This window comes from Ascaphus truei, chromosome 2 (assembly GCF_040206685.1).
Source record: "Ascaphus truei isolate aAscTru1 chromosome 2, aAscTru1.hap1, whole genome shotgun sequence".
In the NCBI taxonomy this organism is placed as follows: Eukaryota; Metazoa; Chordata; class Amphibia; order Anura; family Ascaphidae; genus Ascaphus; species Ascaphus truei.
This window is the reverse complement of record NC_134484.1, coordinates 9,468,172-9,484,652: the sequence shown is the minus strand read 5'-3', so window position 1 is coordinate 9,484,652 and position 16,481 is coordinate 9,468,172. Positions and strand designations below refer to the sequence as shown.

At 45.3% G+C, this 16,481-nt stretch overlaps 2 protein-coding genes across 2 annotated transcripts in view; both read right to left on the bottom strand.

The window, feature by feature from the left end:
* The window catches only part of LOC142475354 (NXPE family member 3-like), a 36,675-nt gene extending 34,848 nt beyond the window's left edge, over positions 1–1,827 (bottom strand). Inside the window, exons 1-2 of the mRNA XM_075581273.1 lie at positions 1,757–1,827; positions 1,230–1,617 (exon numbers count right to left, since the gene is read on the bottom strand). Of these exons, the coding sequence (XP_075437388.1) occupies positions 1,230–1,283 (54 nt within the window). The 5' untranslated portion in view covers positions 1,284–1,617; positions 1,757–1,827. The remainder of the gene's footprint in view (positions 1–1,229; positions 1,618–1,756) is intronic.
* LOC142488078 (uncharacterized) overlaps positions 1–16,481 on the bottom strand; it is a 908,622-nt gene that overhangs the window by 497,503 nt on the left and 394,638 nt on the right. The gene's annotated exons all lie outside the window — the stretch shown is intronic.

The following is a 16,481-nucleotide window of genomic DNA, read 5'->3' as shown; positions in this document are numbered from 1 at the left end:
AAGACTGCCCATTTATCTTCAACATTTTTCCCTGCAAAAACATCATCCCATTGTATTACTACTAGATTAGACCTCAGTTTATTCAAATCTGCATTTCTAAAGTTTAAAGTGATTTACTCTTGGAGGACTCCCCTTAGCCCTCCATATTTTTTGTCATGTTACTTTTAATCATGAATTGCACCCTCTAATTATCACGTTCCAAGATACAAATCAACGTATTCAATATCCCATGTACATATTTAGTCACCAAATTGATACATTTCATCCTTTGTTTCTCCACCTTCACACAACATTCACACTGAGAGCACCCTCACTCACACAATATTCACACTGAGAGCATCCTCACACTCACAGTATTCACACTGAGAGCACCCTCACTCACACAATATTCACACTGAGAGCACCCTCACTCACACAATATTCACATGGAGGGCACTCACACTCACACAATATTCACACTGAGAGCACCCTCAAACTCCCACAATATTCACACTGAGAGCACCCTCACTCACACAATATTCACACTGAGAAGAGCACCCCCACTCACACAATATTCACAATGAGAGCACCCTCACACATTTTTCACACAGAGGGCACTCTCACACTCACACAATATTCCTATGGAGGGCACTCACACTCACACAATATTAACACTGATGGCACCCTCACACTCACACAATATTCACACTGATAGCACCCTCACACGCACAAAATATTCACACTGAGAGCACTCTCACACTCACACAGTATTCACACTGAGAGCACCCTCACAAAATATTCACACTGAGGGCACTCACACAATATTCATACGGAGGGCACTCTCACACTCACAATATTCATACTGAGGTCACACTCACACAATTTTCGCATTGAGGGCAATCTCACAATCACACGATATTCACACTGAAGGTATCTTCACACTCACATAATATTCACACTGAAGGCATCCTCACACTCACACAATAGTCACACTGAGGGCATTCTCACGCACACAATATTCACACAGAGAACATCATCACACTTACACAATAGTCACACTGAAGCCAACCTCACCCACAATATTAACACTGAGGGCATTCTCACACGCACACAATATTCATACTGAGCGCAACCTCAAACTCACACAATTTTCACACTGAAGGAACCCTCACACTCACACAATAGTCACATTGAGGGCAAACTCACACAGTATTCCCACTGAGGGCACCCTCACACACGTTTACACTTACCCCTGCAATAAATACATAGAAGAGCCATAAAGGGAAGTGATGCCGCCGCCTCATGGTTCCGAATGTGACATGTTTCAGGGACACCGGATGCACAGGTTAGGCAGCAAGTCTTCTTTGAGCAACATCCTTATATCATTATATCATCCTGTTTAATATGAGTCTGATCGTGGAAGGCAACTCCCTCCCAGAGCCAGGATCCTAAAACCCAGGTGCGGGAACTCTGGGCCGACTCACGGTATTGTGGACCGTAACTTTACAGACTTTTCTTGTTGGCCTCTTATCCTGCCTGGCCCCCTGATGTGCAGGGGCGTACACTTGTGAAATCCAGCAATGGCATCTCCTATTCAGCTTTCCCTGTTACCGATCCTCGTGCGCTTGTATTTTGCAGCTGCAGATGCAAACATTTCATGTCAACGTTTTTTATTATTATTATTATTTTTAGTATTATTATTATTCAATTGTTTTTTGATGTGATGGGTTTTTTTTTTTGGTACAAGTCTTTTTTTAAAAAAAATAGGAAATATTACCTCTTGACAAGCAGCAGCAAAAATGTTCAGAGCAAGCTCTTTTGGCAGGACCCACAGCCAAAGAGGCAGCCTCACCCTGGGATGGAAACATATAAACTATTTTATTGCATCCTTTTATAGAGAGGTACAATCAACATAGTCACCTTTATATGACAGTTTTATGTGACCCGTCCCAGGATTCCTCTAATTGTTTACTATAAGAAAATATAAGCTGTATCCCGTGTATAACTGCTTAATTACTATAATTACAGTTTACAGAATAATTTACTGGCTCTGCACTTCTGTAACCCAGGCAGTACGGAAAAGCTGTGTAATGTATCAGGCATAAGCTTCTGAGGGTCCTTGTTAAAATGGATTTGAAGCACAAGGTGACACTGTGTACTCCTTTGCATGCCATTTCCCAGATACCCTAGCACCGGCGTAACTATAACGTAATGGACCCCCAGGCACAAAATTAAGTGGACCCTTCTGTCACCGGAGACCAGAACTTTTAACACATTTATACCCGGAGATCATACGATTGAGCAAAGCAAGGAGATAAAATAAATTGTAATTTATTTCACAAATGGACATACACACAATGTTACACAATTACACTGAAAATACACGTACTGGGACAGGGGCAAACTAAATAGTTGGTTTCCAGAATGAAAAGTTGTAAAACAAAGTCTTTAGGAGCAATTTCCCAGAAGCGGTAGATGCTCGCGAAACTGCTTGGAAGTGTCCTTGGTCAGCGGCGCTAGCTGCAACTGCCATATACTCTGACGGAGCTGCTTCTTTCATTCTGCCACCGCTGTAATGGCACTTGGAATCTTTAACCCTTACGAAATCCTAGAGGGTTCTTGCATGAATCATGTTAATCTTGGATGAATCTGATTCCCGATGGGGTGCAGGTTTTTTTTATAAGGTTAAAACTCCTATACCTAACCAGTGCAGCCAATCTCTCTGTGGGAATAATTTTTCCCACCTATCCCGGAGTTGCCAATACTTTAGAAACCTGGCAGAGGGGGCTTCTCATCCTGTTTAGAGCATGCGCCAACCTGGCACCTTTGCTCCTTAGCATACACTGGCGACACACTTTATTCGAGCTTGGCTAGTCCCACGAATTCGGGTATACCCGGGGTATTGAGGTTTGTGACTGTTTTCTGCCCGAGTGCATTGAGTTATTTTCCAAGCAGGGATTGAAGCATTTTATTCCCGCTGGCTGCAATACTGCACAGTATATATATATATACTGCATTACAATTCATGAATTTATGCCATCTGGTAGACACGCGAAGCATTGCAGCCTATTAAATCCTAATCATTATCATTTAACAGATCAGCCGCCCATCAGCCAGGCATAAACCCAGGCTGGGAAGGCAAATGCAACGGGGCTTGTCAGAGGTGAGGAGTGGCGCATTCCAGGTATCTGCCAGGTACATACCGGGTATTTGCTCGAATAAAGTGTGTCGGTGCAGTATGAGACCCAGCCCCTGTAACTGGCGACACTAAGTCTGGGCTGGCCACCATTTGCCAAACTGCCTGGAATTTACACTATGATGTGGGTACTTGAGGAACCCCTCCCCAACTAACACCTTGGGGTAACCTTTCAACTCCGGGCTTTTACAGACATCGTGGCACCAAGCCAGCGGGATGCCTTAGAAGTCCGGAGCTGCACATTCTTAGCTAATTTAGTGAGCAAGGTGATTTTTGCAACCCCTAGGGGTATTTATAGTTGTTTGTGACAATCATTTGTAAGGTGTATGGTCTGAGGAAGGGACAGGATTGTCCTGAAATGTCACTGTTTTGTATCTGCTCTTATATACTAAATACAGCAGAAGTTTTTGAACTCCACTAAAAGTCTCCTGTGTGCTATCTCTATTTCCAATATCTACTGTAGCAAAACCGGCGCATTTTCATCCTGCAACTACAGTATGCATCAACACATATTACTCCAAATCTGCCCCAGCTTGCACCTATGGGGGTGTTGTGACGGTGAGGGGGTAACCGGGCTCAATAATAAAGGTTAAGCCCACTTGGTTGCCCCTGATCCATGTTTTGGGGTCCTAGAGTGTCAGCTCTTGGACCTGGCTGTCATATGTGCATTAATGCGACTGTGTGTAAATTATGCGACAATACAGAATTTTTGTGTTTTTGCCTTTCCAGGGGTGCCAGCAAGCAGAGATTGCTAGGCTAGAAGTTTCAGGGTAGGTTTTGGAGACAGTCTTGGCAGATTGTGGCTATGTAGCAGGGTCTCCGAGTTACGGAATACCCCAAAGGTGTACCCGGGAATCAGGTAAGATCCTCGGATACATTGAAGCACAGTGCTCCGCTCAAATTCCTACCCTGGAAACGTTATTGCGACTCACCGCCAGGATTCCCTGCTTCAGCACCGACCAGAAAGGTAAAAGTCCCCCAGACTTTGCGTAGCCTGGAACAGCAGGAGGCTCAATATGTTAGGAGGCAGAGGTGCCAGGTTGGTGCATGCCTCTTAGCAGAATTGAAAATGGCGCCTCCCCGGCTTCAGAATACCGGTCAAATTGGTGATAGGTTGGCAGAGAATTTCCCACGCGCTGATTGGCTGTAGTAGTTTGTGAATGGGACCCCAAAACCATTAAGAAACCCTGCAGCCAATCAGGACAGCAGATTCTAAGCGCCAAACCATCAGCGGCTAATTCAAAGATGCTCTGAGAGAAATAGACGTGAACCAGCTTCAGAAAATCCAAGGTAAGAAATTTTCTAAGTCCCGCTTTTCAGGGGCCAAGTTCTGAAAACAAAACGTAGCGGTCACGGATGGAATTTCATACTGAATTGCAATCCAGGACTTTCGTGAGTACCTCCCGGTCATTCGAACGGACTCGTACAGACTTCATTTTGTAACCATTTGTACTAGGAAAGTGTAGTTTGTTACTCCAGATCCCCAGTAAGTGTGTTTTCTATTGCATAGTGTGATCCATTATGTGTATGTCTTTTCCTGAAATAAATTACAATATATTTTACCTCCTTTGCTTTGCTCAATCAATGATCCCGGTATAAAAAAAGTGTTGATAAACGTGGTCTCCCATGACACCAAGACATGGAGAAAAATAACAAAAACCTAGAATCATGGCAACAAGACTTCCAAGAAATTCAGACGATGGAAGATCTAACAATTGGGCATATCAGGGCCTGCAGAATAATTACATCAGAAATTAGAATAGAGAAATTCAATACAATGCATAGGGCAGGGTTTCCCAAACTTTTTTTTCCGTGACCCGGTTATTTTTGAACTTCTCCTTCGTGACCCACTAAAAATTTTATCGCCTATACTGGCCTATAGGGCCTGCACAGACACACACACAGCCACTGATACACACACACACAGCCACTGATACACACGCAGCCACTGACACACGCAGCCACTGACACACGCAGCCACTGACACACACACACTGATACACACACAGCCACTGATAAACACACACACGCAGCCACTGACACACACACATGCAGCCACACAGAGACACTGCTACACACACACACACACACTGTTACACACACAGAGACACTGCTACACACACACACACACACACAGACACTGCTACACACACAGAGACACTGATACACACACACACTGATACGCACACACTGATACACACAGACACTGATACACAGACACTGATACACAGACACGGATACACAGACACTGATACACAGACACTGATACACACACACACACTGATATACACACACACACACACACACACACACACACACACACACACACAGCCACTGATACACACACACTCTGATACACACACACAGACACTGATACAGATACACACGCACACAGCCCCTGATGCACACACACACACACTCGCTCTCCCCTATACGTACACAGACACAAACAGTGAATTACAGGCAATGACGGATGTGAGTGACTGGAGGGGGGGGGGAGGGACTGGGTGGGTGGGAGGAGGGGGGGACTGGGTGGGTGGGAGGGGGGGGGACTGGGTGGGTGGGAGTGGGGGGACTGGGTGGGTGACAGTGACTGGGTGGGTGACAGTGACTGGGTGGGTGGGTGACAGTGACTGGGTGGGTGACAGTGACTGGGTGGGTGACAGTGACTGGGTGGGTGGGTGACAGTGACTGGGTGGGTGACAGTGACTGGGTGGGTGACAGTGACTGGGTGGGTGACAGTGACTGGGTGGGTGACAGTGACCGGGTGGGTGACAGTGACTGGGTGGGTGACAGTGACTGGGTGGGTGACAGTGACTGGGTGGGGTGACTTACCTTGAGGCCGGACGCTTTCCCCTGCTGCCCCCGATATCCCCTGCTGCCCGGGACGGGAGGTGGGCTTGGAGGGCACGGAAGGTGGGCTCGGGAGGGGGTGGCACGGGAGGTGGGCTCGGGAGGGGGTGCCCCGGGAGGTGGACTCGGGAGGGGGTGCCACGGGAGGTGGGCTCGGGAGGGGGTGCCACGGGAGGTGAGCTCTGGAAGCGGGTCGCGGGAGGAAGCGGGCCGCAGAGGAGATAGTACTTCCGCCTCCGTCCCACGTTGGGAGCAGGGGGGAGGAAGGGAGCGGTCCCTGCTTGCCCTGCACATGCGCGCGGGACCGCAGGGGAAATCGCTGCTATTTTTTTTAACTCGATCGGGGGGAGGGAGAGCTGGGAGGAGACACCGCGCGGCCAGCCTCGCTGCGACCCGGCAATTTTGGTGCCGTGGCCCGGTGCCGGGTCACGACCCACCATTTGGGAAACGCTGCTATAGAGGCTTATCATGCCCATATTATTATTATATGGGTATGATGTACCACTATACTACTCAATGGGTATAGGGTGGGTATAGTCAGTCAGGGGTGGGTGCTTAGGTCTCCCGGGTTGGTATCTGGTTAGGGTGGGTAAACCCCTTAATGACTATAGCGGTTAGTAACCGCTAAGGTGATTAAGGGGTTTGGGGGCCATTAGAATGTATTAATTTTGTATATATGCTTTCTGGCAACGGAGGACAGAGGGACCTGCTGTTGTGGTAAGTATAACTTTATTTATTTACTTTATTGATGTATGCTAATGCACTGTTTAATAATGGGCAAATCTATTATCTATATCTGGATAATAGTTATTTTGCCCATTACTGTACTGTATGGGTTTGGGCGGAGGGGGGGGGGCGTGTATTGATGTTTTTTTAAATATTTATTAATATACATTTCTTTAATAGTGTAGAGGTGCAGGGGGTCTCCGGAGCTGAACCACGTTTGTTTTATGTCCGGGGACCCCCTGCTTCCTGAGATACAGGCCCCATTATAGGGTGCCGGTATCCCTCTGCATTGAAATGTTCCGCGTCACGTGACCGGGACATTTCCTTGCATAGGAGATACCGGCACCCCATAAAGGTGCCTGTATCTCGGGAAGCAAGGGGTCCCCGGACATAAAACCAACGTGGTTCAGCTCCGGAGACCCCCTGCACCTCTACACAATTAAAGAAATGTATATTTAAATAAATAATTTTCAGGCGACATTTCAGCTGGGAGAGGCGGCTCTCTCAGAGCAGCTCTCTCTGCAGCAGAAATGAATCGCCGGTTTAGGCCTATTCAGAGGCTCGAGGCTCTCGCTGGCCGCAACTCGCCCGCTTTGGGAATTTTGCTATCACAGGTAATCGAGCCTGTCTGAATACCGTGATAGCAACGCCCAAAAAACAGTAACAGAAAGCGTCCGGCCTCAAGGTAAGTCACCCCACCCAGTCACTGTCACCCACCCAGTCACTGTCACCCACCCAGTCACTGTCACCCACCCAGTCACTGTCACCCACCCAGTCACTGTCACCCAGTCACTGTCACCCACCCACCCAGTCACTGTCACCCACCCAGTCACTGTCACCCACCCAGTCACTGTCACCCACCCACCCAGTCACTGTCACCCACCCAGTCACTGTCACCCACCCAGTCACTGTCACCCACCCAGTCACTGTCACCCACCCAGTCACTGTCACCCACCCACCCAGCCAGTCACTGTCACCCAGTCACTATCACCCACCCAGTCACTGTCACCCACCCAGTCACTGTCACCCACCCAGTCACTGTCACCCACCCACCCACTGTCACCCACCCACCCACTGTCACCCACCCACCCACTGTCAAGTCACTGTCACCCACCCACACAGTCAGTGTCACCCACCCACCCAGTCACTGTCAAGTCACTGTCACCCACCCAGTCACTGTCACCCACCCACCCAGTCACTGTCACCCACCCACCCAGTCACTGTCACCCACCCACCCAGTCACTGTCACCCACCCAGTCACTGTCACCCACCCACCCACTGTCACCCACCCACCCACTGTCACCCACCCACCCAGTCACTGTCACCCACCCACACAGTCACTGTCAAGTCACTGTCACCCACCCAGTCACTGTCACCCACCGAGTCACTGTCACCCACCCACCCAGTCACTGTCACCCACCCACCCAGTCACTGTCAAAGTCACTGTCACCCACCCACACAGTCACTGTCAAGTCACTGGCAAGTCACTGTCACCCACCGAGTCACTGTCACCCACCCACCCAGTCACTGTCACCCACCCACCCAGTCACTGTCACCCACCCACCCAGTCACTGTCACCCACCCACCCAGTCACTGTCAAAGTCACTGTCACCCACCCAGTCACTGTCACTGTCACCCACCCAGTCACTGTCACCCACCCACCGTCTCCCACCCAGTCACTCACCCACCGTCTCCCACACACCCACACAGTCACTGCCTCCCACCCAAGTGTCCCAGTCCCCCCTCCCCCTCCCACCCAGTCCCCCCTCCCACCCACCCAGTCCCCCCTCCCACCCACCCAGTCCCAGTCCCCCCTCCCACCCACCCAGTCCCAGTCCCACCTCCCACCCACCCAGTACCAGTCCCCCCTCCCACCCACCCAGTCCCAGTCCCCCCTCCCACCCAGTCCCAGTCCCTCCTCCCACCCACCCAGTCCCAGTCCCCTCTCCCACCCACCCAGTCCCCTCTCCCACCCACCCAGTCCCAGTCCCCTCTCCCACCCACCCAGTCCCCCCTCCCACCGTCCCAGTCCCCCCTCCCCCCAGTCCCCCCTCTCTCCTCCCACCCAGTACCCCCCCCACCCACCCAGTCCCCCCCCTCCCACCCACCCAGTCCCCCCCTCCTCCCACCCACCCAGTCCCTGCCCCCCCCTCCAGTCACTCACATCCGTCATTGCCTGTAATTCACTGTTTGTGTCTGTGTACGTATAGGGGAGAGCGAGTGTGTGTGTGTGTGTGTATCAGGGGCTGTGTGCGTGTGTATCTGTATCAGTGTCTGTGTGTGTGTATCAGAGTGTGTGTGTATCAGTGGCTGTGGCTGTGTGTGTGTGTGTGTGTGTGTGTGTGTGTGTGTGTGTGTGTGTGTGTGTGTGTGTGTGTGTGTGTGTGTGTGTGTGTATCAGTGTGTGTGTGTGTATCAGTGTCTGTGTATCAGTGTCTGTGTATCAGTGTCGGTGTGTATCAGTGTGTGTGTATCAGTGTGTGTGTGTATCAGTGTCTGTGTGTGTGTAGCAGTGTCTGTGTGTGTGTGTGTGTGTGTGTGTGTGTGTGTGTGTGTGTGTAGCAGTGTCTCTGTGTGTGTAACAGTGTGTGTGTGTGTGTGTAGCAGTGTCTCTGTGTGGCTGCGTGTGTGTGTGTCAGTGGCTGCGTGTGTGTGTTTATCAGTGGCTGTGTGTGTATCAGTGTGTGTGTGTCAGTGGCTGCGTGTGTCAGTGGCTGCGTGTGTCAGTGGCTGAGTGTGTATCAGTGGCTGTGTGTGTATCAGTGGCTGTGTGTGTGTCTGTGGTGCAGGCCCTATAGGCCAGTATAGGCGATAAAAATTTTAGTGGGTCACGAAGGAGAAGTTCAAAAATAACCGGGTCACGGAAAAAAAAAGTTTGGGAAACCCTGCTCTATAGCATTCAATGGGCACCCTAATCACAATACAGTAATACAGAAGACACACAATAATAAAATGTAACTAAACTCAAAAAAATCACACGTCACTAAATAAAAACAGTAGCCAGCTAATCCAATCAATAGAAGCAATTACAACATCAACAATGAATTAATTCAACCATTACCCAATCAAACCAATTAATTCCTAAATCAACTCAAAATGAATAGTAACACTAACCAATCCAAACAATGAATTACTCCAACATTAATTAATGTAACCATTAAAACTCAAAAAAATAAATTAAAACAATCTCTGAAGTAACCATAAAACATATTGAAGTGCTGGTTGGTTAAAGTGTGTGCAGTTAGAACCAGAAGCAGTTTGAACAAGGAAGCGGTTAAACAAGGTATAGTTTATTGAAGTACAGTTTACTGTTAGTACTTCTTAACTTGATAGTTGATAGAATGAGCAGGATTGAAAATGCCACTCATGTATGTGCACTTGGAGCAGCTGTTCCAAGGAGCTTACCACTGTGAGAAGTGTGAGCAGGTGGTCTCTTTGGAATCAGAGATTGCTGATCTAAAGAGGCAACTTGCAATATTGAGGGACATTGGCAATCTTGAAAGGGAATTAGAGCTCACTGAGCAGGCCCTTGCTTCGACTAGTGGTGCAGATAGTGGCGCTGTTAGTGAGGAGCAGGTAGGTAGCTTAGTTGCTGTTAGGGAGGAGCAGGTAGGTAGCTGGGTGACAGTTAGAAGGGGAAGCAGGGGCAATAGGGAGAGGCAGGTCGTTTCTGAGCTGACATATCCCAATAGATTTGCCATGTTGAGTGAAGATATTGGGAATGTTGGGGCAGAAATGGCAAGGCTGGGGGAGACTAATTCCTCTAGCAGCCAGGGGAATAGTTCCTCCAGCACAGTGGGGACTCAGGATGCTCAGAGGCAAAGAAAGATTGTGGTGGTAGGGGACTCCATTATTAGGATGGTAGATAGGGCAATCTGTTGCCGGGACCGCATGAACCGAACAGTTTGTTGTCTCCCGGGTGCTCGGGTTCGGCACATTGCGGATCGGGTAGACAGATTGTTGGGGGGTGCTGGGATTGACCCAGCGGTCTTGGTACATGTTGGTACCAATGACAAAGTTAGAGAAAGATGGAGGGTCCTAAAAAATGATTACAAGGATCTAGGCCAAAAGCTTAAGGCAAGGACCTCCAATGTAGTATTTTCTGAAATACTACCAGTGCCATGCGCTACCGCAGGGAGACAGTCAGAGATCAGGGAGGTTAATGCATGGCTAAGAAAGGGGTGTAGGAAGGAGGGGTTTGGGTTTTTAGAGCACTGGGACTCCTTTTCTGAGAGGTGCCATCTATATTCTAGGGACGGATTGCACCTCAATGAAGAGGGATCTTCTGTGCTAGGGGGAAAATGCTAAAAAGGTTGGAAGAGATTTTAAACTAGGATGGAGGGGGGAGGGGAATGAAACAGATAATGAACTAAATGGAATAGATGAGGATACAAGGTGGTATGGAGGTAGAATGGGGGCAAGTGCAAGTTTGACAAGCAGTGAGATACCCATAGTAAATAGAGATTATACTAGAAAACTTCTAAAGACTAAACCAAGTGGGAGCAGAAAGGAAGGAGCAGATAAGATAATAGTACAGGCTGAAAAAAAACTTAAATGCATGCTTGCTAATGCAAGAAGCCTGACAGATAAAATGGGGGAGCTTGAATTAATAGCTACAAGAGAGCAGTATGATATCATAGGCATTACTGAAACATGGTGGGATGAAACTCATGACTGGACCGTTAATTTAGAGGGTTATTCTCTTTTTCGGAAGGATCGAACAAATAGAAGGGGAGGTGGAGTATGTCTATATGTTAAACCAGATCTAAAACCTATTATAAGGGATGATGTCTATGAAGGGAATGATGAAAATGTAGAGACCTTGTGGATAGAAATTAGCAGTGGAGGTAAAAGTATAAAGAAAATGTTTGTGGGAATATGCTATAAACCACCAAATATCTGTGAGATTGAGGAAGCTAAAATAAATTTGCAAATGGAGAAGGCATCAAAACTGGGTCATGTTTGCATAATGGGGGATTTTAATTATCCTGACATAGACTGGGGCAATGAGATTAGCGTTACAACAAAAGGGAACAGGTTTTTGGGGGTGCTTAAAGATAATTATATGACCCAAATTATTGAGGAACCAACCAGGAGAGGGGCAGTTCTGGATTTGGTCATATCAAACAATGTAGAAGTAATAACAAATATTCAAGTCCTTGAACATTTGGGTAACAGTGATCATAACATGGTCTCATTTGAAATAAATTATCAAAAAACAGATTACTTGGGTTCAACAAAGACTTTAAACTTTAGAAAGGCAGATTTTAATAAACTGAGGTATAATCTAGTAGTAATACAATGGGATGATGTTTTTGCAGGGAAAAATGTAGAAGATAAATGGGCAATCTTTAAAACATTGTTAGAAAAGCACACTTATCAGTGTATACCCTTGGATAATAAGTATAAAAGAAATAAGTCAAAACCAATGTGGCTAAATAAACAGGTAGGGGAGGAAATGGACAAGAAGAGGAAGGCGTTTAGAATCTTTAAGTCAGAAGGGACAGAGACATCGTATCAGAATTATAAGGAATGTAACAAAAATTGCAAAAGGGCAATTAAATTAGCAAAAATGGATAATGAAAAAAGGATTGCAATAGAAAGTAAGGTCAACCCTAAAAAGTTCTTTAAGTACCTTAATAACAAAAAAATGAGAAAAGAAAATATAGGACCCTTTCAGTGGGAGATGGGTAGGCAGATTATTGGAGATAAGGAAAAAGCAGAGGTATTAAACAAATTCTTTGCCTCTGTGTTTACCAGGGAAGAATCAAGTTCAATAGTAGCGCCACAGGAGGAAGCCACAACCTCCATATTAATGACCAATTGGTTAACTGAGGAAGAAGTTCATAAGCGACTTGAAAAAATTAAAGTAAATAGGGCACCTGGCCCCGATGGCATACATCCAAGAGTTCTCAAGGAGTTAAGCTCAGTAATAGCAAAACCATTATATTTAATATTCAAGGACTCCATTTCCACAGGCTCAGTACCACAAGATTGGCGTAAAGCAGATGTGGTGCCTATATTTAAAAAGTGAGCTAGATCACACCCGGGGAATTACAGACCTGTAAGCCTGACTTCAATAGTAGGGAAACTACTTGAAGGTTTAATACGGGATAATATTCAGGAATACCTAATGGAAAACCAAATTATTAGTAATAGTCAGCATGGATTTATGAAGGATAGATCTTGCCAAACTAACCTTATTTGTTTCTTTGAGGAGGTAAGTAGGAATTTAGACCAGGGTAATGCAGTTGATGTGGTCTACTCAGATTTTGCAAAGGCTTTTGATACGGTTTCACACAAGAGGTTGGTGTACAAAATAAAGAAAATTGGACTCAGTAATAATATATGCACCTGGATTGAAAACTGGTTAAAGGACAGACAACAGAGGGTTGTCATAAATGGAACTTTTTCAGGTTGGGCTAAAGTCGTGAGTGGAGTACCTCAAGGATCGGTACTGGGACCCCTGCTTTTTAACTTGTTTATTAATGACCTTGAGGTTGGGATCGAGAGCAAAGTCTCCATCTTTGCTGATGATACTAAATTGTGTAAGGTAATAGAATCAGAGCAGGGTGTAATTTCTCTTCAGAAGGACTTGGAGAGACTGGAAACGTGGGCAGGTAAATGGCAAATGAGGTTTAATACAGATAAATGTAAGGTTATGCATTTGGGATGCAAGAATAAAAAGGCGACTTACAAATTAAATGGAGATATATTGGGGGAATCCTTGATGGAGAAGGATTTAGGAGTGCTTGTAGACAGCAGGCTTAGCAATAGTGCCCAATGTAATGCAGTAGCTGCAAAGGCAAACAAGATCTTATCTTGCATCAAACGGGCAATGGATGGAAGGGAAGTAAACATAATTATGCCCCTTTACAAAGCATTAGTAAGACCACACCTTGAATATGGAGTACAATTTTGGGCACCAATCCTAAGAAAAGACATTATGGAACTAGAGAGAGTGCAGAGAAGAGCCACCAAATTAATAAAGGGGATGGACATTCTAATTTATGAGGAGAGGCTAGCTAAATTAGATTTATTTACATTAGAAAAGAGGCGTCTAAGAGGGGATATGATAACTATATACAAATATATTCAGGGACAATACAAGGAGCTTTCAAAATAACTATTTATCCCACGGGCAGTACAAAGGACTCGGGGCCATCCCTTAAGGTTGGAGGAAAGGAAATTTCACCAGCAACAAAGGAAAGGGTTCTTTACAGTAAGGGCAGTTAAAAGGTGGAATTCATTACCCATGGAGACTGTGATGGCAGATACAATAGATTTGTTCAAAAATAGGTTGGACATCTTTTTAGATGGGAAAGGTATACAGGGATATACCAAATAAGTATACATGGGAAGGATGTTGATCATGGGTTTAATCCGACTGCCAATTCTTGGAGTCAGGAAGGAATTAATTTTTCCCCTTAATGGGGTTTTTTGTTTGCCTTCCTCTGGATCAATAAGTAAGTATAGATATAGAATAAAGTATCTGTTGTCTAAATTTAGCATAGGTTGAACTTGATGGATGTACGTCTTTTTTCAACCTCATCTACTATGTAACTATGTAACTACTATGTAACTATATTAGCTAACATAATATAACATTAAGTACAAGCGAACACCAATCGCAAACCTTTAATTACATTAAGCATGAAAAAACAAACAATGACATCCACATAATACATGAAATGCAAACAAGTAACACCAATACCAAGCGAGAAATGCCCCCCCCAAATATTGTCATAATAATGTATTAATCTGTACCCTAAAGAGGTACCGATTAATATATTATCAGTCAATTTGCCTACCCCAAAAAATAAAAAAAAACACATCCAAAGATTAAACCTGTAAAAAGAGACATTTACAAACATTGAATATATTACTTACCATTAGAAGCGGTGGCCCTCCGACAACCGGGGAAACAGGAAGCTCACGTACCTTGAAGGCCTCCAACAGCATCCGATGCCATCCGCCATGAAGATCCGGCTCAGGTACCCCAATCTTCTTTTTTCTTTCTTTAATCACCTTCTTCTATCTTCATCTGTAACCATTACTTGTTCTTCTTTATCTTCTTTCTTCATCTGTGAATCCAAAATACCCCATGTTAAATCCCAGCCGATGCTGTCTCGTCGGCTTCTTGGGCTCAAATGAGGCGTCACGGCCTTAAATATGGCTTGTGACGTCACATTTACCCTCAAAATGGTTAACAGTCACCTGATTGGCTGTTAAAACCATGTTCCGACTTAAAAAAAATTTTTTTGCTGTGACATCACTTAAAGGGAATGATGCCAGCCAATCAGAATGGCTGTGCTTCATTTCCCTTTAACATGACGTCACGAAGCCAGCGTCAGATGGTATTTCAGCCAATCAGATCGTGGAAACAAATTCCACACTCTGATTGGCTGAACTGCCTTGTGACACAGTGGCCATCTTGGATTTAGTGACGTCATGTTAAAGGGAAATTAAGCACATCCATTCTGATTGCCTGGTATCATTCCCTTTAACATGACGTCACTAAATCCAAGATGGCCGCTGTGTCACAAGGTAGTTCAGCCAATCAGAGTGTGGAATTTGTTCCCACGATCTGATTGGCTGAAATACCATCTGACGCCGGCTTCGTGACGTCATCTTAAAGGCAAATGAAGCACAGCCATTCGTTTAGCTGGCATCATTCCCTTTAAGTGACGTCACAGCAAAAAAAAAATGTTAAAGTTGGAACATGGTTTTAACAGCCAATCAGGTGGCTGTTAACCATTTTGAGGGTAAATGTAACATCACAAGCCATATTTAAGGCCGTGACGCCTCATTTGAGCCCAAGAAGCCGACGAGACAGCATCGGCTGGGATTTAACATGGGGTATTTTGGATTCACAGATGAAGAAAGAAGATAAAGAAGATGAAGAAATGGTTACAGATGAAGATAGAAGAAGGTGATTAAAGAAAGAAAAAAGAAGATTGGGGTACCTGATCCGGATTTTCATGGCGGATGGCATCAGATGCTGTTGGAGGCCTTCAAGGTACGTGAGCTTCCTGTTTCCCCGGGAGTCGGAGGGCCACCGCTTCTAATGGTAAGTAATATATTGAATGTTTGTAAATGTCTCTTTTTACAGGTTTAATCTTTGGATGTGTTTTTTGATTTTTTGGGGGAGGCACATTGACTGATAATATATTAATCGGTACCTCTTTAGGGTACAGATTAATACATTATTATGACAATATTTGGGGGGCATTTCTCGCTTGGTATTGGTGTTGCTTTTTTGCATTTCATGTATTATGTGGATGTCATTGTTTGTTTTTTCATGCTTAATGTAATTAAAGGTTTGCGATTGGTGTTCGCTTGTACTTAATGTTATATTATGTTAGCTAATATGTTTTATGGTTACTTCAGAGATTGTTTTAATTTATTTTTTTGAGTTTTAATGGAGCATTAATTAATGTTGGAGTAATTCATTGTTTACTGGTAGATTGGTTAGTGTTACTATTCATTTTGAGTTGGTTTCGGAATTAATTGATTAGATTGGTTAATGGTTGAATTAATTCATTGTTGATGTTGCTATTGATTGTATTGATTGGATTAGCTGGCTACTGTTTGTATTTAGTGACGTGTGATTTTTTGGAGTTTAGTTACATTTTATTATTGTGTGTCTTGTGTATTACTGTATTGTGATTAGGGTGCCAATTGAGTGCTATAGAGGCTTATCATGCCCATATTATTATTATATGGG